Here is a 25,730-nt window from a genome sequence, read left to right on the forward strand (position 1 = left end):
ACATATAAACAAAAACACTGTTCAAACGAACATGTTGCTCGTCCCTCATTCACAAAGGTTACCTGATAATATCTCTTTTCAAGTTGCCTTCATATCGTTTGTCTCTGAGTTTTTAACGACAGGTGTTTCCTTGTTTGACATAAGTGGTGATTATGTACAATCTTTCCCTTCCTCGAGGGAAAGGACCAAAGGCAAGGGGGTCTTTCAATATTATCAGCATTTTTTTTTTAATTATTAGCTGTTTGCCAATCTCTTTATATTGGCTAATGTCGATAAATGAAAGTTAAGGAAATAAAGAATAGATGGGAGAAACACCCTTTAACATGTTACGAAAGTTAATGTCCAAACAGCTTGGTATACAAAAAGTTTCCCTTTCAAAAACAAATATAAAGTGTAAAGTGGGCAGCCTGAGTGATACTGTACATACTTGCCACATTTTTGGTTATACAAGGAGACACTCTTGAAAAGTCGGCTGTTCAATCTTTTTTTTCCCCACTAGCCAAAATTTCCCATTTAAAAACACAGATGAACCTTTCTAACCAAGTTAGCTAATAGCCATGTTAGCTGTTCACTTCAATGCCCTCGGTTGGTTGTAGTTTTACAACTTCTAAAACCAAAAACAAATGGGTACTGTCATGTTGACTGCATATATGTTCTGACCTTGAAACTATGGCCTTGTTTTTATAGAACCTATAGAACCAATGCAGGCGCATGGAGAACATGCACCATGCGAACAAAAAAATCCATCTCTGGTTCCAAGCAAACAATCCATCAACATAATTTGTTCTTTATTAACTGTTTGTTACTCTGGATATACAAAGTGGTAGTTTTTCAATAGAAAGATCTTGAAAAATGTACAAATCATGAAGAGTACCAGGTGGGTTCCCTATGTAAACATGTTCGTATTTAATAACACGAAGCCCTGGGGATGATTGCAGAGTTTAAGACTCTCTGGCAGAATGACAGCCTTTATACACACTTTGTGTGAAAACACAGAATCAAAACTTAATTGCTAATTGATTTATATAGTTTCAATTTTTTTTAAAGCTTACACTGACTTGACTCAGCTGTGTTAGATTTTGAAAGTGATTCATATACAGCATCAAAGTTATCATGTGGCTTTGTCTGTCATTGGCTTTTAATCCCACTAAGGCACTCTGGGTCTTTCAACCCTCAAGCACTCCACAAAGTCTTCTCTTTTAGTGGATAACACAAATAAACATGGTCATGTAACGTTAGCAGCTGCACTAAGCTTTAATCAATACCGGGAGCACTCAGAGTTTTGATGATTGAGTGTTGGCTCAATGCAAACATTAAATACCTTTAGTTGGTACTTATAATGGATCTATTCCTGGTTTATAGGTTTTAAAACTTTTAGCATATTCTTAACAACTGAATCCGTCTGTGTTGCTGAAACTGAAGAGAAATCCTCACGGTTTGTGCTCCTATACCATACTATTGCATGATCTGAGAGTGAAATAATACAATCCAATAGTACATCCTTGTATTTTAACTGGCTGGGCCTTGGTAACGCAGTGACTGTGTGGTATTATTTGGTCTTAATGCTACATTTATGTTGTACTATTCTACAAATTAGCATAATGACTGAAGCAACATCATTTATATAACTGGGTTGGGTTTGGGACTTTTAAGTATTCATCATTCATCCAGTATTCAGCATCCAAAGCTTAACTTTTCATGCTATTGACATCATCGGCCCCTAACCTGATTACTGTAGTGATACCTAAAAAGCTCTTTCAAACTACACCTTTACTAATCAACCATAACCAGAATGTGAACTTGAACTCTTTCCCAGTGATCTGGAATTAAATTCATTTGCTCAGTGTTATTACTTTTTTGGTGTCCAACGGTGCAGACACTTCCATTTCTTTTGCCAAATAAGTGAATAATCTTTTCTTCATTCAATATCAATCTTTATTTTCCATTAAACTGGATCATTCCAAAACACTTGCAAATGATTGCATATAATGGTGATGGTAATAGGATAAGGAATTACACAACACATATCATTCACCTGTGAATGCCTATGTGAAATTTTGTTTTGCACTACTCCTCATATAAATTCTGGGAGAAATACATCACGTGTCACTGCTTATACATTAAAACGACTGGCTTTTTATCTGTTTGTGTCAATTTTTCCAAGCTTCTACCCTCCAAGATTCCCTCTCAAACATCCAGGCAGAGCTGTGAAATGAAATCGGCATGCTCAGGGCTACGGGAGAAAAATAAATCCTAGATGTTAGAAGGGATTAGATGCTGGCGGGACTGTGAAATATTGCATGCATTTGCAGTGACTTATTTTGAATCAAGAATTGCCTCATGAAATGGGCGATAGGAAAAGTTGGCTGCTCTGCTAAAGTGGGTTTCTCTCTTTGTGAAGTTAATGAATGCAACGGAAAAAGGTTTTGGCAGGTTGGTGTGCTGGTGCTTAGAGTCTTATAATAAAATCAGCACTTCTCTTGTTGGGAATTCACTCTTGTCTGTTATGCAGGGATTCAAGAGGTTCTGTTGGGGAAATATAGTAGTTGGGAGTTTAGAGTGGCTTAACTCTGATGAAGACTTCAAAATAAATTATGACTCTGAACAGAGTCCCAAAAAGAAGCCTCTCTGGTGTGTTCCCATTCTGGAACATCTAAAGTGTATATACGAGGAATGTTGAGTGAATCCTCTGCTGACCCTCTGCTTCTAATAAGCTGTTTTATTACAATACCACAGAGCACGTATGACCTTGTATGCCATACAGTGTGTGACCTTGTGCCTTCAATATTCGTCTCCTTTGGAGAAGGTGAACTTGCCCTTAATTGTGCGGCTGCGCCCCAAGGCGACCAAGTTCTTCATGAGAAAAACGATTCAGAGATGAGTCAGTTTTTTTATCACGTTGAATACGATGTGTTGGTTTTAATTGATAGAGAGAAGCAATAACTTGGTTGCTGGTTGTCAGACATCAAATGAAAGCCAGATTATAGTTTTATATAGGCACTATGTTTTGCTGGCACAAACAAAGACTGCAGCATGCTTTGACAGATCATAGATACAAGAGATTTTGAGTGGTTTGATTGATGTTGTTGGCTGTTACTTTTATACTCATCTATTTCGGCAGGATTGAAGCCAGAGGGGCTACAAAAACGAATACCTCTGGGTTTTCTTTTATCCCCCAGGTAAATTCCTGCATGCAATCCAATTAACTGGATTCCTTTTATCATATTAAAAAAAATTATGATTGCTGGTAGTGCTTTCACGCTCCGTGTACTGTAAATAGTCAGACAGAAACAAAGGTGTAGTTTACAAGATCATCCCAAAGCAAAAAGCTGCACTGTCATGAGTAGCCTGGTTATGGTTATGCACATTTTCAGCTCAGACACTGTGCTTCTGCAGATGAGTTGTAAATTCAGCTCGTCTGCTTTTGATGGCTGGCATGGGGTCTTTGCTCGGAGAACGTTGCTGATGAATATGTAAAGTTGCGGATTTATCTGTGCGGAGTAATTTCCTGCCCAGACATTTTTTCTGGTTACAGAACATGTTGTGGGATGATTAGTCTTGGACCATGAAATGGGGTCATTCGGTACAGGCTGAGGAAGTGCGGCTGAAAGACATGGGAACTATTTAAGAGTGAAGTCAGGGTCAGTCTTACTGTTTTCATGTGTTTGTCTTGACCTTTCGTTTGCTCACTGAACAGTGACCGATTTTCCCAGTGAAGGATGTTTCTGTAGGACGCTGACTCATCTCAACAATGAGTAGGAAAGACACTAAAGATCCTGATTGTGTTGTCGTACACTGATAACAGATGAGTTTCGGCTTGTCAGGCTAGGAGCATGCTAAGTTCCCACTGACAGGCCAACGGACTCACACCCTGTGATTAGGGATCAGTAATCATCTGAGGGAAGGAGACGGCCTACAAATAGCATCCGCTGTCTGCAAACAGATCCTCACATTCTCCAAAACGCTACAGTTTAAGAGGAATCGAGTGGGAGGACGGCTACTGCAGAGAGTTGTAGGAGTGCTGCTTCTGAATTCTAAAAACGTCTATGAGGTCAATAAGGTTTTGAATTTGTCTCTATTAAAATGGTGATGTAGTTGTGCTGTGGTAAAATTTTTTCACTTTAATCAACATTCATGACTTAAATATGCAATCAAAAACTGTCAAGTATGCTTTTAGTTTCCATTTATTGATTTCTTTCGTCTCTTTCCTGGAGATCTCGTTGGCGTTTTCCCCTCCTCGTTGCTATTAAAGGCAGCGACTGTACACAACCTCAGGAGGAGGCTGAGTGGCAGTAGGTGTTGGGTATCTTAGATCACGTTACACCTGAGAGTTTGCTAAGTGGTGTATAACTGACAGAACAAGGCCTCTGGCTTGTTTGTGTTTCTAACACATTTGTGTGCTACTGAATTTGAATGCTGTTTTATAGTAAGGCTATAACCTCAGTGAAACTTTCTTACAAATTAATGTTTGTTTTTACTCCGGCATGTGTTGATGACATCCTAGAGAGAGTCGAGTGTGCGTATGTGTGTTGTTGTGTATGTATTGTGAGGTTTAAGTGAATGATCTGGTTTAGCCAGTTTCTCACTGTCAACCAAACAGATTTCCCAGCAACCCACCGCTTTGTAAATGAGGATCTCTCATCTGCAGTTTTCCCAAGAAAAATTCCAACCTGCATATTCTGGTTGATACTTGTCTATTTTTTGTTTTTTGGGTGGTTTTGTTTTTGTTTGGCTAAAACTAAGAAAAATCTATGTGAGCTAAAAAGCTTTGCCTATATGTTGATGTTTATAACAGTGATGGACTTTTTTATACTACATCAGTCCTGTGCTATTGCTAGCTTATTTTAAGATTTTAAATTTGAAGTCCTTATCAGAAATCACTCAGAGAGAAAAGGGAAGATGTGGAATTAATAAAAAAATACTTTGCTGTACCTGGATCTCACCATGTGGAACAGTGTTATCTGCGCTGATTGTTCCATCTTTTTAGCCCTGCGCCCTTCACCTTTACTGCCACCAATCAGAGATGCACATGTGCTCTAAAGTCAGGCCAGAACAATGCAATTTCACCCCCACCAGTGGCTCTTCTCTAACACCAAGCCTTCAACTGTGGTGGTCCTAAGCAAGATTGATGGCGTTGTCCTCCATCACTCTGGACATTAATGAGCGCAGCTTCAGTGAAAGCACTGGGTGGAGGAGGAGGAGGAGCAAAGGAGTTGCAGTCAATCACAGACAGAGATGCAGCGCCACTTGCATCACCTTTCACATCGCAGACTGTGCCAACTATGATGTGGTTCAAAGTTGGCTGGTTGGCTGGTATGGCTGGCGTCCATCCTTACACTTGTGCTGCTTTTGCTTTCGGTTGGACTGAAGTCAGCTTGTGTTATGACATGGCATCAGAGAGACAATACGACGGAACGAGAAAAATATGAACTGACAGTTGAATAAAATGAAGGGAAACTAGCTACAGGAAAAAAAAATCATGGCCTATTTGGAAAAATTGGTGATCTTCGCGTGTGAAGTTTTGAGTTGGTTTGGGGTCATCTTTAGCTAAATGACACCCCGTTGTCATGGAAACACCAAGAGAATGAGATGTGTTTTGAGGTTAATTTGAGGTACAGTCTTGTTTCAAGCATCGGCAAGTCTTCGGATTACCTCGAGTTGATGGGCGCACTGCATTTGTGTCTACGCGTGTGAACATTTCTACATTCCCCAATGTAATTGTGTCCTCAAGTCTTTCATCGATAAACACGTAGCTCATTAGATTTAACCTTGAAGGCAAAGCCCGGAGTGCTTTCTCTCAGCATCTCCTTTGTTCCCTCTCAACTGCTTCTCCTCCCTTTCCATCCTCTTGTCTTCTTTCCTTACCACCACCACCTTTCTCTTTTCCTTTGTCCTCCTTTTACACTCTTCCTATTCCCTTTCCTTGTGTGTGCTGCCTTCTCCACGCTTTGCCTTTTTGTAGCCTCTGCTTTTTGTTTTGTTCTTGTTTGGGTTTTTTCTCTCTCTCATTTCTTTCTCATGTCTTTCATTTTTGTCGCGGTTCACGGTCAAAAAGTTTGTCTTTCAAGAGGTGGCTACTTGCACAACATCCAAGTAATCATGATGAATTACACGATGCAGTTAACGCTCCAATTCATGCTCATTATCTGATTTTAAGTTGAGAACACATCAGACATTTGAAGAGATAAAAGCAAAACAGATAATGGTGGATCGTGCTGAGACATGATAATAAAGTGGTGCAAGAACAGGGTTTGAAGAGTGCATATTTAGTCTATTAGAAGACTGAAGAAATTAGACGAGAGAGACAGACTAGGTAGTAAAAAGGAAGGAGGAGCAGTGGCGTGATAGTTGAGACATGACACACTCTCTATTGTCCAGAGCTTCATTTCTTTCTGCTTATTTATTATTTATATAATGTACTTATTATTGTCCAGCTTCTGCTCCTGTGGCACCACGATCGAACCCATGCGAGCGAGCCATTTCTGCACTGTACTGATTCCCATGCTCCCTCGTTATGCTTTGCTCTCCACAGGCACTTCATTGGTTGTGGTTGCGTGTCCTAAATGTTAAGCATAATGTAGTTACGCTTATGTCTGGAAGATGTCTGTTGCCAGGAGAATGGTAACATGGGAAAATCAGAAAATTATAAGGTAGAGAAAAAAGGGTGGCACATTATGTTTTTAAGGTTAGGGATTTCCCTCTATTACTTCTTCTTCTTCTTCTTCTTCCTTTTTAAACACTTTGTTACACAGAGTTTGGGCAGAGGAAAGATTTATATCATTTCTTTGTGTTGACAGCTATTGGCTTTTGAGTAGGAAGCCAGGACCTTTGCTGACAACATATGCATGCATACTTGCTCCTACACAAAAATGTGTTTTGTGGATGTTGGACGTTTGTTGGATGTCGTGAATCTGAAGGGCAGCCTTCAGACTGCATTCTAGTGCTGAGGTACAATTACCCTGACTGCTAACAAAACAGGAAACTTAACTTAGTATTGACAACACAATAACTAGTTTTACACAACAGCACTAGGGGAGTGCTGATAGTTTCTGTGAGCCAAGTGTCTCCGTGAGCCTTTGGCTTTAAATGCTGCTCACGCTGCCAAGCTTTGAAGACAGTGAACAGAAAAACGGTTGAGCAGCCATGTTTGTTTCCTCTTAGCCTTGTTACATCAAAATACAGAAGTGGACTGCGTTCATCCGGTGTCACATGTTCACACGCCGAAAGAAAGTGAAACCGGATCGGATTTGGTATTCGTGACATGTTGGCTGTGTTGCAGATTTGTCAGGATTAGAACTTAATCGCCTCCACCAAGCAGGTTATGTTTTTGGTAGCGTCTGGGTGCGTGTAATACAGTCTGTCAACACAAACAGCTCAAAAGGTTGAGATGAATTCTGATAAAAGTTGTCGAGTGGGATCATGTTAACAATTAAAATTCGTCTTAGGCCCACCAAGGTCTTCAAGGTCAACTTATTGGTTTATTGGTTAAAAACTGACAAAAAGCCTTAGAAACTATGATGCTGTGCTGTGTATTGTCAACATATAGAAAGTACAGTATAAAGATTTAAAGTTTGTCACATTTGACCTCTGACCTCTCCTTCAGGGTCTATAGATAATAATGCTATATAGAGCTCTTTAAAATATGTTTCTCACTGTCACTTTGTATTGACAGCATATAAGGAATAATAATCCGGATGTCACGTTATTTTGAACCTCTGACCTCTTCTTCAAGGCCAAATAAGATCACTTTCATCAAATGTCTTCTGACTTTAAAACAGTGATTAAAATGTTCTGCCTTTGTTTGTATTGGCAACATGGATTTCATAATGTTTTTGTTATGCACATTACAGGAACAGGAATATATGGAAAATACAACAATATCTCTTTAAACGTAAATACGTTCTGTATAAGCTTATCTCTTTCTGTATAAAGCAGTGAAGACTGTATGGTAGGCATCATCAAAGTGACATAGATGCAAAAGTGCATGTGCCAAGTAAGCTTTTGTCTGGATGCAAATAATGAAAGATGAAAAAACACTGCTTAATGTTTACAACAGAAAGAGAAGCATTCATTATCACACCACAATGGCCAACACTGTAGCAGACGAGTGTTTCGTGGTTTTTATTCTTTAAAAAGTGAAAACAGTAAGTATTGTATCACATCAATGGACGTGCTGATAGTGTTCAGTATTAGTCAGGCAAGTCCATCGTCTTTTAAATGTATTGGATAAAAGAGAGGAGCTTAGTCATGTTAAAACCCTGGTGTGGAGCTTTGATCTCTGCAGATGCTTCTTTGCACTACCTCACCACAGTATGATCATCCCGCCTTTGAAGCTACCGCTGCAAACACATCACCGCACATTTTTCAGAACCTCTTACCTCTGTCAGTTTGACTTTGGATTGAACATCGCATCAGCTAGTTGGTGCAATTTTCTCTGCAGGGGAAGTTTAAGTGGGGTTTCACACTGTATGGGTGTGTTTGTTTTCATAAAAACTCCAAGCCATTGCTCCTAGCCAAAGAGGCAAAACTCATGATTAATGAAAGAGCCACAGCTTTCAGTCTGAAACTACAGCAGAAGCATGAAGCTCCCATGTTTCAACATAACACCCTGCACATCGGATATGTAACCCATTTTATTTCAAGGTTCATGCAGTCTACTTAACCTCTTTTCCACCTCTCGTGTGCTTTTCTGTCCATCTGAACTATTGAACGCTTCCTCTGTCCTTGATCCGTTTCCTTTCTGCCTTCTCACTTTCTCTCCTATGTCTGACTGATGTTACCTCTTTTCAGCCTCGAGTGCCTTTCCTTTGTGTTGCCTGCTTCCTGTGCCCTATCAGTGAGAGTCCCCTAACTGCAAAGTACAAATCTTCCATCACTTACTGGAGTTTGAATCTTTGAAAATCCTGAAATTCTGGATAATTTCCCCGTTTGTCTGTGATGCTTTGGCTTGATTTCATTCATTTAGAAAAATGATTTCAAAATATGTCCAGTTCAAGACATCATGACTGTCCTAATAATGTACTGCTCTGTAGACTTTACATAATGTGTTCTGCCCGTATGAAAAGAAATGAGGCTCAGGTAAAAGCAATATCTCAGTCACAGTCGATGGTTTTTGTCATTTATATTAACTGATATGAGTTAATGTCCACGGGCTCTATCTCTGTGCTTGTTTTCACCTCAGACAATCTATAAGCTTCTTTCTTTCTTCATTGCTCGCCTGCATTACCTCCTACTATAAATCGGTTTCTTTTAAAAGTTTCCGGCATGTTTTTTTTTTCTTATAGTCTTTCTTAAACTTACACTACTTACTTTCAGGCTTATAACTATGACAAACACACAAAACTTCCACCTTTCTTTGTTTGTTTTGGTCCAATCAGTCACTTTTTATGGACCACAAATGCACACTATTAGAGAGCTTTGTTTGACAACTGGCAGGACATTAATAGAATGTACAAGAATACTTGAAGCCCTGCTCCTTACAACTCCATAAACACATCTGGATTTTCTTTTTCCTTTTTCTCTTTAGGCAGCTCTTTGGTTCTTTGTTAACTTCTTCTGGATTTTGGTGTTTTGCTATACTGTGTACTCTCTATAGCTCAGACTGTCAGATGTTAAGGTTTGTGTACTTTGGGTGTTTGCCACAGTGATCCTTTAGAAAGTGCTTTTCATGAGCTTTCTCTGTCTTTGCCCTTTTTCCTGTGTCTGAAGCTACTGTGTTACTGTTGAATAAATGCATTTTATTGTGTTAAAATACTGCAGCTTGGGCTTTGTTTATATTAACAGGATTTTTCATGCTCAGAAAGGGGCTTTTAGGGGGGGACTATACGTGTAAGCACAATGATCTGTCTTTACTGTGTGCATGTCTCTGCAGTTTCCTGTTATTTCTGACAATTCGATTAAAAAATAAATAAAAAAGCAGTTTGTGTTTGAATGAATGAAACTTCAGCAAAAAAAAAGCTGGTTAAGATGTTTGTATTAAAATCTTGGGGATTTTCCACACCGTCTTTGGTAGATGCTTCATTCAAAATAATAAAGCGCTATACAAATACAAACCATTTACCATTTACCATAATATATTTTCAATGGCACTGATAGAAGATGCTGAATAAATAGTCTTTTTAGTTTAGGGGAAAACATGTCCCAAAATATCTTAGAGCCAGAGCTGTCTGTTGGTGAGCTTTTATTTTCTGAGATGATATTGGCCGACCTCAGATATATTCAAATATTGGTTTATTTTAATTTTTATGAACATGAAGCAGAAAATTATGCTTGAGGAAATGTACTTCTTACTTCTAGGCTGGACTGTTGCAAGTCATTATTATCAGTTTGTTCTAAAAACTTCCTGAAAAGCCTTCGTTTGATCTGAAATGCTCCAGTTAGGATACTGAGAGGAACTACAAGCAGCGAGCATATTTCTCCCATACTGACTTCTCTTCATTGGCTCCCTGTGGATTTAAAATCCCCCTCCGCACATACAAGTTCTTGAATAATCAGGATCCATCTTTTAAACACCTCATAGTACCATATCACCCCAACCAGAGCACATCCTTCTAAGGTTGCTTGTGGTTCCTAGGGTATTTTTAAAAGTGGAATGGGAGGCAGAGCCTTCAGCTTTTGGGCCCCTCTACTGTGGAACAGCTCCCAGTCTGGATTTGAGACAGACACTCTCTCTACTTTTAACCATTAGGGTTAAAACTTTACCTTTTGAGTTTTTCCTTTCCACTGTCACTCACTGCTTGCTCATAGGGGGTTGTTGGGGTTTTGTGTCTATTATTGCAGGGTCTTTACCTAATTTAGCTAATTTTGTGCCCAGCATTTGCAGTACAGATGTGGCTTGTGTGGTGCACTGTTTCAATATGTAAGACCAAAGAGCTGCCTCTCCCTCCTGCTGGCCTTCACATGCCAGGGATTTTAATGTTTGCTCTACATATGTTGTTCTTGAACCGACTGAGATTTTGACATATTTTCTTCTCTAAAAATCATATGAAAATGCAGATTACAGTCATATTCTGCATTCAGAAACTTGATACACGTATACAATGACTATTCCCCCGTATGGGCTGCCTGCACCCTGTTAAACGCCTGTTTCCATAACTGCTGTAGGTAGCTGTGAGCCGCAGTTTGACACTATGAGTTCTGAACTCTTAAATACTACGCAATAAGTGGCATATAATGATGTTTGTTCTACATTTAGATACAAGGCACCTCCTTCTTTAGCCACATAGACACAAATCTTTGAAAACACTACTCTCTGTGCTCCACATCTGCCGGCTGTGAAAGAGCTGTGTGTGCCGTGACATCGCCGCTGCGGGTTGTCTGTTCTCGGTGATTCACCCTGTGCTCTGTGTTTCTCTTGGCGCATATAGACGTCCCATCTGGTGAGCAAAACCTCTGGTCTTAGAACATAATAAACAAAAGTGTGCCAAAATTATGCTGACTGCTGTTTCTATAAGTAGACGAAGAGTGTTCAACGAATTGTACTGAAACAGCAGACCTCGATTTGCAGGGAATGCCCTGACTCGTGTACCTTCAGAGGGATTTTTTTGGCCAGTATTAGACATTGTTTTAGTAGAAACTTGCCAGCTTTAGTCTTTACTTTGCTAGTTGAAAATGAAATTGCTTTATTTCAATTAACTTTCATGTATAAATGCATCTTTTTCTGTTGATGTCTGAACCTCGATGCATAGTCAATAATTAGTATTTCACATCTGCACCAAATGTGACTGGAACTGCTCTCAATCCAAGACTGAGCAGATGGCCTGCATGACACATCTCCCCCATGGCTCTGGTCCCCTACTGGGACCTGGAAGTGCACCATATTTCACGTTGGTACCAGGGCCCACAGTGACGTGCCCACCCAGCGCCCATATTACAGGGTCCACATGTGGCCCATAGTGCATTATCCCCACCAGCTGATATGAAATGTGGACCAGAAAATTGTTGTTTTGCAGTATATAGATAAGATGCAGTTTAACTTTAATCTTACTGATGTTTTGATTCGGTCATCTTCTCAGTGGGAAAAGACCCAGGGAAACCGTGTTAACAATAAAAACAATAAAAACAATAACACTAAAAACCAAAAAAAACCCCTGAAAACCATAAATTTCACACCTGTGCCTAAACTCGCGGCCTGGTACCAAACGACTCACGCACCGCTACCGGTCTGTGGCCCCGGGGGTTGGGGACTGCTGCTCAATGGGACCCAAAAGGCCAAATTTGTTATGGGCTCTTCATTGGCTAGCCTACATGAGCTCCACATGGGTTTTCTATGGGCAACCCACAGTGGGTTACCCACAAAACTGCTAGGTCCAATGTGCATTGGAATAGCTCACTGTGAAAACTCAAATAGGGGCCCCAAAGAATAAACCTGCTGTGGGCCCTGTGTGGGTACATGCACTTGGGGATCACATGGGGTAAGTGTGGGTTTGCCCTGACCACAAAGCCTGACATTTCATCCACAACTACCCACTGTGGACCCACATGGGCATGTTTGCTGGGTAGTGGCATTACCATTCACTTTAAAAGAGCGGGTGGTAATGCTACATCCCTACTTTAGGTTTAAAACCAGCATGCATTATTTAACCATATTCTGTATAACAGTTTATATGCAATCAAATGTTTTAAAAGTCAAAAGATAAAATGTTCATGTTAGTGTTATGATAGATGTTAGACAGATTTTGTCTCTTGCCAAGTCATGGAGGTTTTCTGCCATGTCACACGTGTGTAAGGTACGTCCACGTGCGTTGCTAATAAGCCCTCTCTCAGATGGGCTGAAACTTGCTAGCTGCCCTATCAAGCTACCTGCCTGGCACTGCAGACAGACCGCTAATAAACATGCCAGTAAAAATGTGACGTGCTGATGCGAGCCAACATGTTAGCTTTTAAGCACACACTCGTGTATTGTCTTTCTCACCGAATAAAAGGTTGGTGTTTATGACAGCTGAGCTTTTCTTATTTATCAAATATTACATTCAAATTGCTTCCTGTTCACTAATGAAGCCCTAACCTTCCTAAGCTGCTTTTTTACAGTCATAGGACTGGTTTAAAAAAGTCCCCCAAATGAATCGAGATGTTGTGTCATTAAACCACCGTCCTGCTTCTCAAACACTGCCACAGCCCGTCTGAAAATGGACTTTTATTATTGATGATAATTGGGTACAATTATTAAGCTGCACAATTGGATCCTCACATTATGCCTTTTTTTATTTGTTGGTGAAACCTTCACAGTGGCAGTTTCAGCTCATGCTGAGCCATGAGGCAGCATGTCTGATCTGCACAGACACACACACAAACACACACACACACCCCGACCTGCTTTTTTATGTAGACCAGATGCTCAGCTTTCCACGTTGCACTTAAAAGGGGTGATGGGATGCAGTTGTAGTCTTGGAGAAACAAGGCTTAGGGATCACAAACCCCCTACTCAAGCAAATCACACAGTGAGGGAAACTGCAGAGGTTTATCCAAACAGACTAATCAGAAAGAGCAGGTGTCATTTGACTAAATAATGGCCAGGCTTTTGACTTAAAGGTGCAGTAGGATATTTTTTTCTGGTTCCTTTCTTCTCCACAACTACAATATGAGACTCTAGAGAACTGATGGTAGTAGTACATGTGCATGCATATACATGGAGGCTTTGTGTCACGAGGCTGCAGAGTTTGCCTCAATACTGGACAGTCTGTAATCAGCTCAATCCCTTGCTAACCTCTAGATATTAGTGCTGACAATCTTTCAGTGCAGGGCAGAAAAACTGTGTAGTCAAAGATATCAATAATGCTGTTTATGCTTTTCAGCAGATCCGGCCAAAGAACTCATGTTGAAGAGAATATTTTAAAATGAAATTTGTTCAGTTTAAATGAAAGTTGCTTAGGCAACTAGGCGTTACACTTCTAAATGCACTTCTACTCTGTGTGTAACCTGCTATGTAGTTTCATTTAAGCTTAATGTGGTCTTTTTTTTAGTGTAAAGTTGTGTTTAGAAAATTGTCAGACATGTGTAACTACTGAGCATCATCTTCTTCTCTCTTTTTTTTTGTTCTCCTGATGTTTGACTTTAACCAATGCACAACTTTAAGTGTTACTTAAACAGGCATTCAAACAAAAGCTCACCCCTCCTGTTTGTTTGTGTCTCTGTGGGTAGCCAACCCTCTCTTTCTTGCTGCATCTGGGTGGAGTGCAATAAATACTTTAGGAAACAATGTTACATAAAAGAAACTTTTATGAACGTTTTGGAATTATCATGTCTGGAACTCCCTAAAATGTATACGTGAATATCCCTTAAACCTTAATTATACATGACAGTACTTCAAGTCATTTTGTTCATTTTGAGTTCTCTGAGTCATGCTGGATACGGTGGTTTGAATAATACTTTGCAGCAGGACTCCAGACTGTTCAGGTCTCCTTGCACGTGGACATTGGGTTATCATATTTCTCTCTGCGTTGTACTCTGGAAGCCGACATCAATAATGCACAGACCTTGTAGGTGACTTTGTCTCAGAGGAATACCAGAGTAAGACTTCCATCAGAGCGCTAGTTATTTATCCGACTGGAGTCTGCTTCCGCACAGACAGGCTGTAGGTAGCAACAGTTTTAACGCTGCGATTTTCCTCTTAGAGGCAATTGTTATGTCCTGTTCGGTCTATTTTAGTAAACCAAAACAAACCTGGTGAACTAAACTGGAAAATCAACCCCCACAGGAAAGGATTTGTCTCACCCCCCCCAAGTATAATGACAGCCAGCCAAATTAACCAGCGAGTCGATTCGAGTTGAAGAATGCTTTCGTAAACACCCAGTATTTAGCCCTGTGTGATTTAACAGTGTCAGCTCCACAGGGAAATTCTGACTGGACAACATGGACTGCAGAGCTGCCAGAAATATCTGTTAGTTTGCATATGAGGATGATTACACACCCTAATAGAAGTGACAGGAATCCACATTTATTCACTCTATCAGTAATCTTAGTATGTTTGGTGTTGATGAACCTTATGTAAGGATTGTGTTAGCTTTTCATTTGAGCATGTTCTTCAAGGGCTGCGTCCTTTGAGGCGTGTTTCAGCACCAACACACCCACTTCTCAGCCTTCATGACAGACAAGGACATGTTAATGATAAAAAGGCATTCCAGGCTATAGAATAAAGCGAAATGCACAGAAACAAAGATACTAAGCACCTCTGGAAACACCTTTTATTTCCATGCACTACATGTGACTAAGTCATGACAGTATCCCATTGCTGTTTTGTATCTTTTATTCTGCATTTGCTTTACTTTATCGTGACAGAAACAGTTAAAGTTCAGGGAAAGATAAGGAGGTGTGTGTGTGTGTGTGTGTGTGTGTGTGTGTGTGTGTGTGTGCAAGAGAAGCAGAAAGTGTGACAGTAATGTTTGTTAGTCACTGGGGAAAGCATGCTAACTATAAATCACAGCAGTTATTGTGCTACAGAGCCCAAACTGTAAGAGTTGAGAGGTTGAACCATTAGGCTCATTTAGTGATTCAAAGGGAGGTCTGTACCCCAGAGGTCAGAGGTCACTGCCTAATGCTCATAGACTATAAGCCCTTCGGTCAGAGAGTGAAAGGGTGGGGAATGTGTCGTCATCTTTTAATGAATTCCTGAGATTTTGGTGAGAAATATGTTTTTACACGATGCTCATCCCTTTAAAAAACAAAAACAAAGTGCTGTTAACTCCATTGTTCATAAATGACTTGCAGCGTGACAGAGTCAGGTTAATGTGTCTGAAATGTGTAACCACTTCCTATGATGTAATAGCCAAGGGGCCGTTGTGGCTAAAATAAGCCTGAATACAGCTAAAGATGTGTTTATCTCAAAATTTACCCCACTGAGTGCTTACGGTAACCTTCCCAGATAAACCAACCAAATGGAAACTCGACCTGCCTTCCTTCCTTTACTCGTACAAGGACTGCAGTTTTGCTTCATGCTTACAGTTTTCTTTTCACTGAAGTGTTCATCTGCCTCAGGGTCATATTTGGCCTGCATATTTTATGATTATTATTCTCTTCTTTAGATTACTGCTAGGTCAAAAACAACCATAAAACATATTACACACAAATTCCAAAGGTTTAGTAAGATTTAGGGATTTTTTTTTAAGCTATAGGCTCTTTCCTTTGGACTAGTCCTATGCCAAGCACAAATTAATGGCTCAGCATGGCAGACAAACAGATTTGCATGAGCACACTTCATAAGCTGAAGTCTTATTAGTCAAATGTTGTATCCCTGCTCAATTTGTGAAGAATCAGAATTTGGCATGTGGTCTGTTTTGTTGAAGGAGTCATGCAGGCGCTATTTTTAAATGAAAGTTTCCTCCTCCACAAACAGACATGACTGGCTATGACACAACTTAGATACACGTCGACATCAGAAGACAGCGTGGTGGACAAGCAGTGAGCTACTAATATTAGGAACAAAGCATCACAATGTAAAGTTTTGTATTTATAAGGCTAACTAATCATGTGATTACACATCTACAGGGGGAAATAATTATTTGATTCCCTGCAGAATTTATAAGTTTGCTTACTTATAAAAAACTTACAGTTTTTCCTGCTAAGGGTAAAGAATGACTTCACTGCACCGAGGGACCAATGGATGGGGCTGTATACTGTAAAACCTTGAATGAGAACCTCCTCCTCTCCTTCCATCAGCCAAAACACCGAAGACACGAAACATACTGCCAAGGCAACAAAGGATTGGCTGAAAAAGAAGCACATTAAGGTCACTGAGTAGCCTTGTCAGTCTCCAGACCTTCTGAAGCTAACCTAAAGGATTTCGAGAAGAGTCAGCCAGAATCCCTCCTGAGATGTGCACAAACCTGGTGTTCATTTCTTTGGAAATGAGCTAACTTTACAAATTCAGCATTTGTAAAATTTCCCTTACTTATCTGTTTGGAGAATCATGATTCATAGAGCAGATCTCTTATGGCCAGCCCTTCTGCACAGCTTCGTCAAAGCATTCACTACAACTGTAATTGAATCATGGACTTAATATAAAGACAAAGATCAGAGTGAATAATGTTGCTGCAGAGCGATTTGTGTTTGAACGGCACCTGCAGAACTGTGATAAGATAATGAACGCACTGTTGTTCTTTTCTGTGACTCCTCTTTTTGGCAGCTGCTTGCATACTTTCATCACATCTCACTCACTTTCTCAGTTTACACAGCAGATGCCATCTTTAGCAGATAAGACACACGGTCACATTTCATTTGTCCCGTAAACTCTGGCTGTTTGTGGTTTGTGAAAATGCAACATCATACTTATGCCGCCTGTGAGGGATCTTCCCCAAATACTCCACATTCCCCAATGGAAAGTAATTAAAGTGTTGTTTGCATTTTTGGAGTTGTGGCATACAGAGCTATCCTACTTTCTAAGCTTATTTTGTGTGGCTAACGTGAACTGATGGTGGCTGACTTCAAAAACCTCTTACCACAATGTGATTTGAGCACTCAACCTTCTGGGCTGGAGTCAGATGTGCTATTGTTGCGCTACAAGGTCCTACTGCTGGCCAGGATATTTGAGAAGCCCATTTAGACGGTGACACTTCCCCCTGTGGGAATAGGAACACTTTCAGGAGCTAATGTAGCACTCATAAAACACACACAGGCACATGCTCCTTCTTTCCCACCCTCCCTCACCACGAGCTTCCTCCAGGGCACCAGTCTTTGTGTGGTCTTTGACAGGAACAGGCAATTCACTTCAGCACAAAGACACAGATAGAGGGGTGAAGAAAGCTATTGTCTGGACTTATGTCACAAGTGTGTGGGGGTGTGTGTGCTTGTGACACAGACAACAAACAGCCTCTGTGTTTTCTGTCTCTCACCTTTTTAGGCTGAATCTCAGAAGGAGATATCTGATCGGTGTAGGGTGGCGGCATGTCACTCATTGTGTGGGTGAATAAAGATCAAAAGTGGTTAATCAGGGCACTGGGACAGGCGCTCAATGCAATATTCATGTGTTGACATCTGATTAAAGCACAAAAATTAAGCAAATTTGTGTTTGGTTGATTATTTCTTTGCTTTAACAATTTGAAAGTCTGTTTATTTCCCCTTAAATTTGGCTACGTTAGTTGAGCAGCAAAGTTGAGTGTGTGGGTTGCCAAACTGCTTTTTCTGCTTTTTGATTTGTTTTGAGCTTCTGATACCCCAGGTGCTGATAATCAGGTGCCAGATTGGGCCCTGATTATTACTGATGCTCAATTCTGCCCATGAGAATGCACAGAGAACGCTTTGCTGATTGGTGCACTAATAGGGTAACAGCTTTTGATGGAGGCAGTGTGGTGGTGTGTGGCGGTATTTCCTTCATGGGAAAAAGCAAGGCTTGTCATCACTGGAGGTGATTTCAATGCAGAAAGTTATCCTGATGAGATTCCGCAATCAGTGGCAATCCCATATTTCCGCAATCTAGGAGTGAACGCTATCCTCCTAGATGACACGGCTTACACCCACAGAGCAAGGTTCATCAATGAATTTGGGAGTGGAGAAGATGGAGTTGCCTGTCTTGACCTCAACCTCAGTGAACACTTGTGGGATCAGCTTGAGCGTGCCGTTCGTGCCTGAGTGACCAACACAACCACACTGGCTTACTCGAGCAAATGCTGGTTACAGAATGGGGTGCCATCCCCCATGACCAAGCTGGTGACCAGCATCAGGAGTGATCAGAGTTCCGTTTTGGCTAGAGACAAACTTAAAACAGGAATATTTGGTGTATCATGGTAGCTTAAGGCATTCAAAACAGGAAAACAAATCAGCCTCGCCTGGATTTTACCATTTTGACAAATTCAGGTGGTTTTTGAAAGATGAGGATTACAATATAACCAACAATTACAAAATAAGTATAATGGGCCTATAAATCTTGGTCAGTAATGAGTTTTATTGCCAAGAAGCCTTGTTACAAGAAATCGATCAAAATACATTTTCTTACTATTTGTAAGTTGTTGTTTTTTTTTACCTAAGTATAAAAAAAAGTCTTTTAAACCTTGGAGTCTCCTCCTCGACAAAACAGGGATCATGTTTAAATCCTGTTGTTCTTATGAAAGTTGATTAGCAGGTCGGGCCTATTTTTTTCGTTATTCTTACTTTGCTACATTGTATCATTAAAGTGAAACTGAAAACCCTGTGCTTTCCCCAAATGTTGGTTTTGGCAGTGCTGCCTAAAGAAAGTTCATGGTTCTCCTCATTCTGTAGTGTAACTTCCTTTTCACGGGTTCTTGACTCTAGTGACAGTAATTTAGAGACTTACTGAGGAAACATTTAAACATTAGGCGATAGTATTACTGTAATACAATAATGCCAGCAATGCCTGGTGTTAAAGTTCCCAAGTGTTTACAGTATGTTGAAATACCTGTCAGGTGTCCTATTTATGAGTTTCATCTGGCATCTTGTGGTTTCAGTGTGACCTGTTGATCCCACAGACTATCAAAGTATGTGCATCATAATCCTAGTTCTATTATAAAATGATGAAGGACAGTGAAGGGCTTCAGGTTCGTTTGTTCATGACTTACGTGTACCCTTGAAGCCTTTTGTCTTCAACCTCAGACTGTGCAACACTGGAAAAAAGACGTCACACTTCCCAAGACAGTGATGTAACATGCAACCATTCAACACATGATACACAGGTTTCTACAAGTTAATAATAATCTTACCTGTTTGCATTTTTCACTGTGCTTTTTGTTGACATACATGCCTCAGATTTCACAAGGAGAACAGAGGTTGGACACAGTGGCAAAAGTGAAGTTACTGCGACTGGGCAATGAACTTGCAATCTAGTCTGCTATCAGTTTGTGATTGAATGAGGTCAAGTTGGTAATTGCATCCAATCTGTTGGAGATAATATGGTGATTAACTGTGATAAATTGGTGGAAATAACAAACATGCTGCTGTCTGTTGCAAATCTTTTACCGTCTACATACACAGATTAAAGCGAGATTCACATTGACTGCTTAGATTCAGAATCCACCCAGAACCTCATGGATGTGAAGCAGGAATTCAGAAAGTCATCCACAAAAAAACTGCAGAATGGCAATTTAACTGATGACGTAGGTGCTCACCAGCCTTGTACTGATATGCAAACATAACTCGAATACAACCAGTTGAGTCAGATCACCTATTGCAAAGAGATTTGTTGCAGAAAAACTTTGCTAATTGGTGCAGACTGACTTGGGTTGATTGCAACACGTTGGTACTCTTGGCAGCCCGTCTGTGTTTCTGAATTGGGTGGCAAACCTTTGCCAATCTATCTGAGAGTGATTACAGTCAGTCTAACCCGGACCATCATTGTTTGGAAAGAGTTTGTTTCTCACCAGATGAACTGTGCAATCACCCTGTGACTGAAAGTTATAGAAAGCTTACCGCCTTACAGTCCGTAAATGTTTGGGAACCGGGAAGACCAGTTGCCTTTTGGAAGAGAAAAGTTGTCCCATTCTGATTGTATAGAAAATTTAGCTGCTTAACAGGCCTGTTTTTAAATGGGATATACATAATAAAACTGCTTTGCTCAAGTACATAGTGGATTACTAGTGGTTCGCTTACAGAAGGTCCATGATGGCATACCAGTTTACTGCATACCAGTTTACTGCATACCAGTTTACTGCATACCAGTTTACTGCATACCAGTCTTTACACTTTAAGTAACTGTTTGTTTTTCCATTAGAGGTAAAAAGAGAACACAGAAAATCTTAAGTATAAGTGATGGCGTTTAAGGGAAGGCTCACGAAAAGCTCAGTGGCATGACAGATCGTTGACACTGTCAGACATCATTAAAGGAAAAATAACAGGGTGTTTAAATCCAAATACGTCAGTACCACGCTCAAGTTGCTAATGCGGTGCTGTATATTCTCAGCTGTGGCGCAGGGCTGCAGAAGGAAAGAAGAGAAGTAATACTAAGAAGTAGGTTAAACAGGGGATTTCACCATTTAGTTGTGGGTTGTGTTTTTTTTCGTGAGCTGAACGGTTAACATGACCAGCCGTGTCTTCTTAAGAGCTCTCACTGCTTACATGTAGGTAAGCAGTGAGGCCATCTCATGGAGTTTAGCTGAGATCGAAGTATTTACACCAAACCCTTTTTAAAACACAGATTTAAGAGATGTGGCTCTGATGAACCAAAGAACAGTGATGCAAGGCTGGAGTGTATCTGTAAGTAAAATCTGAATTGCTTGTCTGACTTTTCCTCATCACTTCAGAGTATTTCTGGAATTAAGTTGTGCGGCTGAGCTTCTCTCAGAATTATGTTTCTTCCCCATAATCTTATCTGAGCAACAAGTCTGGAACAGTACAAGCAGCATGACAACATTTCAACATTTTTTCTTTATTGCTCTGTAATGCTGGCAGCCAGTTTGTGTTTTGTAATTGCTTTTATTGTTATACTATTACATAAGGATTAATTTTAAACACAGTCCATATATACATTTATATTTGCTTTCTGTAATGGCTAACTGATTTTACTGTGTTGGACATTAATAAAATAGCAACTATCTTCTGAAGCCTTCACGTATTTTTGTCTTGTCATTTGGAAGCAACTCGATGAACTCGCCATCTTTTCCCTTTTAATAACCTCAAAAGGAAGGAAAAATACCACACAGTCATTCCCCTCACGATTTGGACCATTTTCCCTGGTGTACCGCACTGGAGCTCAGTACAACAAGGATGTGCATGAAGGCATTTAACCACAGTCCTTAAGACAGCTCAGTTTGGAGGGAATGCATAAGTGGGGAAGCGGAGAGAAGGAAATGGTGAGAACAAAATCCAGACAAAAGAGTTAGAAGATTCTTTCATAACGCAGCGAAGGAGGAAGGACGATCACTGGGCTCTGTGGTTTCTCCTTACCCTCCTGACTGAATGAGCTATCATGCTCTAGTACTTGTAGGCTATGAACTGGGCAAAGCCAAAATGTGGGAGGATGACACAGATCAAAGAAGACAAATAAAGCTTTTGATTTCAAAGTAAGCTAAACCAGTACAGATAAACATGAAATCTTCCATCAGGTTGTTTGTACACAAACCCGCAGTCATGTCATGTGAAGCTGTTTTACATAGCTTGTTTCCATGTCAGCCTACACAGTGCTGTACAGACAAAATGAGGTAACTACATTTGCCAAGCTTTAAATTGCCAAAAACCATAGGAATGCATAATAATTGTTAAAACTGCTGAATCAAGGTCAAAATCAAGTAGTGCAGTAACTGAGTTCTTCTTGAGACATCTGCCTAGCTAGCTAAAGCTTGGCAGTTAAAGCTAAAACTAACATAAATCTAAGGTGCCTGCCCAACACGTGGCACCGAAACGGCTTCAGTGCACCCTGGCATTGATTCTCCACGCGTCTGGAAGTCTCTCAGAGCAAATGCACGTTTCGCCATTCTTCCAAAAGATTTTCCCTCATTTCGTGTTTTGATGATTGTAGTTTTAGAGGATGGTGGAGCTGCCAAACACCAAATCTTCTGTATTTCTATCAATGCTCTGTGCACAGATGTTGTATTTCATTAAATTGTGGAGCATAATGAAACAGCAGTTTTTTACTAGTTGAAAAGAAAGCTGAAAGAACAAGTGTTCCTTTTCTTTTAGGTATTAGTTTTACTTCGGACTGAAAAAAACTTAAAATAGAAACATTATAAATATACAATTTTTCATCCAGCTTGAAATTTAGTCCCTGTTCTCGACTTAACTGCTTCTATAATTCTTATGATGCAGTGAATAGTGCAGGAGAAGTGGTCTGCATTTGAAAAAGGCATAATAATATTAATAGTTAGGAATAATCTGAGTTTAGTATTGCTTTTCTCTGAATGGGGGCCACGGTTGTCCCTGCCGTGGTCTGCTTGCGGCTCTCATGCTGGAGGGCCTCTGGAGGACTGGGCCCTGAGTCTCCTCCATGCCTGCTTCAGGTCCTGGGGTGCGGGGTTGTGGCTCCACACACCCACTGTTAGACACTACTGGAGAGACCTTAGGAACACCTGTGTACCCACAGGCACACTTTCTTGTGCTACTGCTGGATGTAAAAATATCTTGTAATATTGGTTACTTTTTTAACTCTTTCTTTCTTTCCTTCCTTCCTTCCTTCCTTCCTTCCTTCCTTCCTTCCTTCCTTCCTTCCTTCCTTCCTTCCTTCCTTCCTTCCTTCCTTCCTTCCCGGTGTTGTCCGTTAGGTTGTATAACCCAAAATAAAAATGCTAATGAATGCTATCTGACTGTCAAGTGCACAGTTATAGTGAATGCTGTAATGCTCCACTTTTGGGGCTTTCAGACAACAATTCTGACTCATACTCTCGGACAGGACAAAGTGAAGAAAAGGAAAAACAACAAAAAACAAACCAAAAAAGCAAGCAGGATTATATTGCTGTTTTATCGGGTTCTTTGTTTACATACTGATATCCTGCAAAAATATTTTAAAATATGCAAACAAGGGCAATGTTTTTTTTTTTAATTCATTGACTGGAAAGAGGGTGGATGATCCTTGTCAATCACATGCATTCCCTTTTCTACATCGACATGAAAAATTATGTGAGCCATATGCTTAGTTTGCAGGCCATCCAGCAGGGGATTATAATTTTTCATAACCGCTATCATGATGTCAATCCATAACTATGTCAGAGCTCCTGTGTGCCAGCTGACTGGATCATGATATGAACCACATGGCGATCAGATCAGCTGATTGCTACAGTCACAAGCTCCTAATTCATTTGGTTTGGGAATCCTATTATAATATATATGGCTTTACGTACATAATGCTACAAATCCTGATTGTATATGGTACAAATCGAGGTGATCTCTTTACACAGATTATACTTTAACTCCTTTTTTTTTCTCCTCTCCTAGGACCCCAGCTACTGGGTTCAGGTGAACAGGTTGGAACATGGCGATGGTGGTATTTTGGACCAGGATGATATGCTGTGCGATGTGGTGGATGACAAAGATAGGGTGAGTCGAAGTCGGTGTTAGATTGCGAGAAAGAATATGTTTGCATAGCTGATTGCACATTGTATTTGTTTATTTGCCACACTGTCCTGTTATTCTATCTCTTCTCATTTTCATTCAGCCTTTCCTTGTAGGCAGAAAAAAGTATTATCTGAACTCTAAAATGTTTGTGCATAAAGCCTTGGCTGTACCACAAAGGTTTCACTGACATGTGCTTATGATTACACCTGACTGTTTTTGCTGTCACCGTTGCTTAAAGCTTGCAGAGCAGTAAACTGCTCACCGTGTTCTCTGCTTAATCAGTTCAGCCTGTTGGAAGTACTCTGCAGATTTCATATTTGCAGACTGTTTTACATTCAAGGCTCCACTTTGTGTGCAAGGAGGCACTGTATTTCTGTGTTTACTGATATTCAGTGCATCCAGGAAGCATTCACTTCTTCCACATTTTGTTCTGTTACAGCCTTATTCCAAAATGGGTTACATTATTTTTCACCTCAGAATACTGCACACAATACCCCATACTGACAAAGTGAAAAAAAAAATTGCATGGAATTCTTGCAAAGTTATTTAAAAACCAAAACAGGAAACATGTAACATGCACAGAAGTATTAACAGCCTTTTCCATAACACTCACATTTGAGCTCAGGTGCATCCTGTGTGCACTGATCACCTATCAGATGTTTCTACAGCTTGTTCAGAGGCCACCTTTGGTAAATTCAGTTGATTGGCAGTGTTAGCTATGGAACCTAATGTATAAAGTCTCATAGTTAAGAGTGCATGTGAGAGCACAAACCAAGCCATGAAGTCCAAGGAATTGTCTATAGGCCACCAGAAGGACTCCAGGCCAGAGTAGAGAAACTACAGCCTCTGGCCTGATTAAACAAATTGAACTTTTTTTTTGGATGAATGCGAAACGTAATGTCTAGAAAGGGAACCTGCTTGATGCCATCTCTACAGTGAAGCATAGTGGTGGCAGCGTCATGCTGTGGGGATGCTATGCAGCGGCAGGATCTGGAAGACTCGTCAGTGTCAAGGGAGAGATCAATGCTGCCTTGATGATAATCTGCTCCAGAGTGCTCTAGACCTCAGACTGAAGGTTTATCTTGCAACAAGACAATGACCCAAACCACACAGCCAAGATAACGAAGGAGTGGCTTTGGGACCACTCTGTATGTTGAACCCTGTTGAACATCTCTGGAGAGATTTGAGAATGGTTGGCTATGCACTGAAACTCGGGAGGGTCTGCAAAGAAGAATGGAAGAAACTACCCAAAAACAGGTGTGCCAAGCTTGTAGCATCATGTTCAAAGGTGCTTCAACAAAGTATTGAGCAAAGGCTGTAAATGCTTATGTACTTCTTATTTTACTGTGTTTCAGTTTTAATATATTTACTAGAATTTCAAGCAGAGTGAAACAAGTGAAGCCCTGTGAATTCTTACCGGATGCACTGGGAGATTGTGTGGGCAAAATCTATGAGGCTTTATGACATCACACTACCCACCCCTCCCCACCCACTAGACAAGTGTAAACGATTACCCACAGCCCCACTGCCTCCTTCCCATGGGAACAGTGCTGGCTACACCTGAGTCACTAGCTCTTTGGCTTTAATGTGTGCCATAAAAATCACCACTTTTCAGGTCATTTCAATTATTAAATGAAATCATATTGCAAGCAGGTGCAGATGGTTAGTAATTTAAAATCATTTAAAATATATTCCAATTCATCGCAAGGGCATTAGCCACCTACTGTTAGTCACTGCAGTTTATCCTGGTGTTGGCATCATGTGGATGATTGTTCACATCCGGTGTTCACACCTTTTCAGAGATG

The 25,730-nt window shown here is 40.4% G+C and overlaps 1 protein-coding gene across 3 annotated transcripts in view; it reads left to right on the forward strand.

The window, feature by feature from the left end:
• The window catches only part of LOC147322725 (partitioning defective 3 homolog), a 355,660-nt gene that overhangs the window by 10,701 nt on the left and 319,229 nt on the right, over window positions 1-25,730 (forward strand). For all 3 annotated transcript variants that reach the window (XM_086307269.1, XM_086307271.1, XM_086307270.1), the window contains one exon: window positions 23,806-23,907. In XM_086307269.1, the coding sequence (XP_086163395.1) occupies window positions 23,806-23,907 (102 nt within the window). The remainder of the gene's footprint in view (window positions 1-23,805; window positions 23,908-25,730) is intronic.

The sequence above is a fragment of the Aulonocara sp. 'chitande type north' Nkhata Bay genome, linkage group LG9 (assembly GCF_057382095.1).
Source record: "Aulonocara sp. 'chitande type north' Nkhata Bay isolate Kocher_YH1m ecotype deep benthic linkage group LG9, A_spYH_male_GT1.1, whole genome shotgun sequence".
Classification (NCBI taxonomy): Eukaryota; Metazoa; Chordata; class Actinopteri; order Cichliformes; family Cichlidae; genus Aulonocara; species Aulonocara sp. 'chitande type north' Nkhata Bay.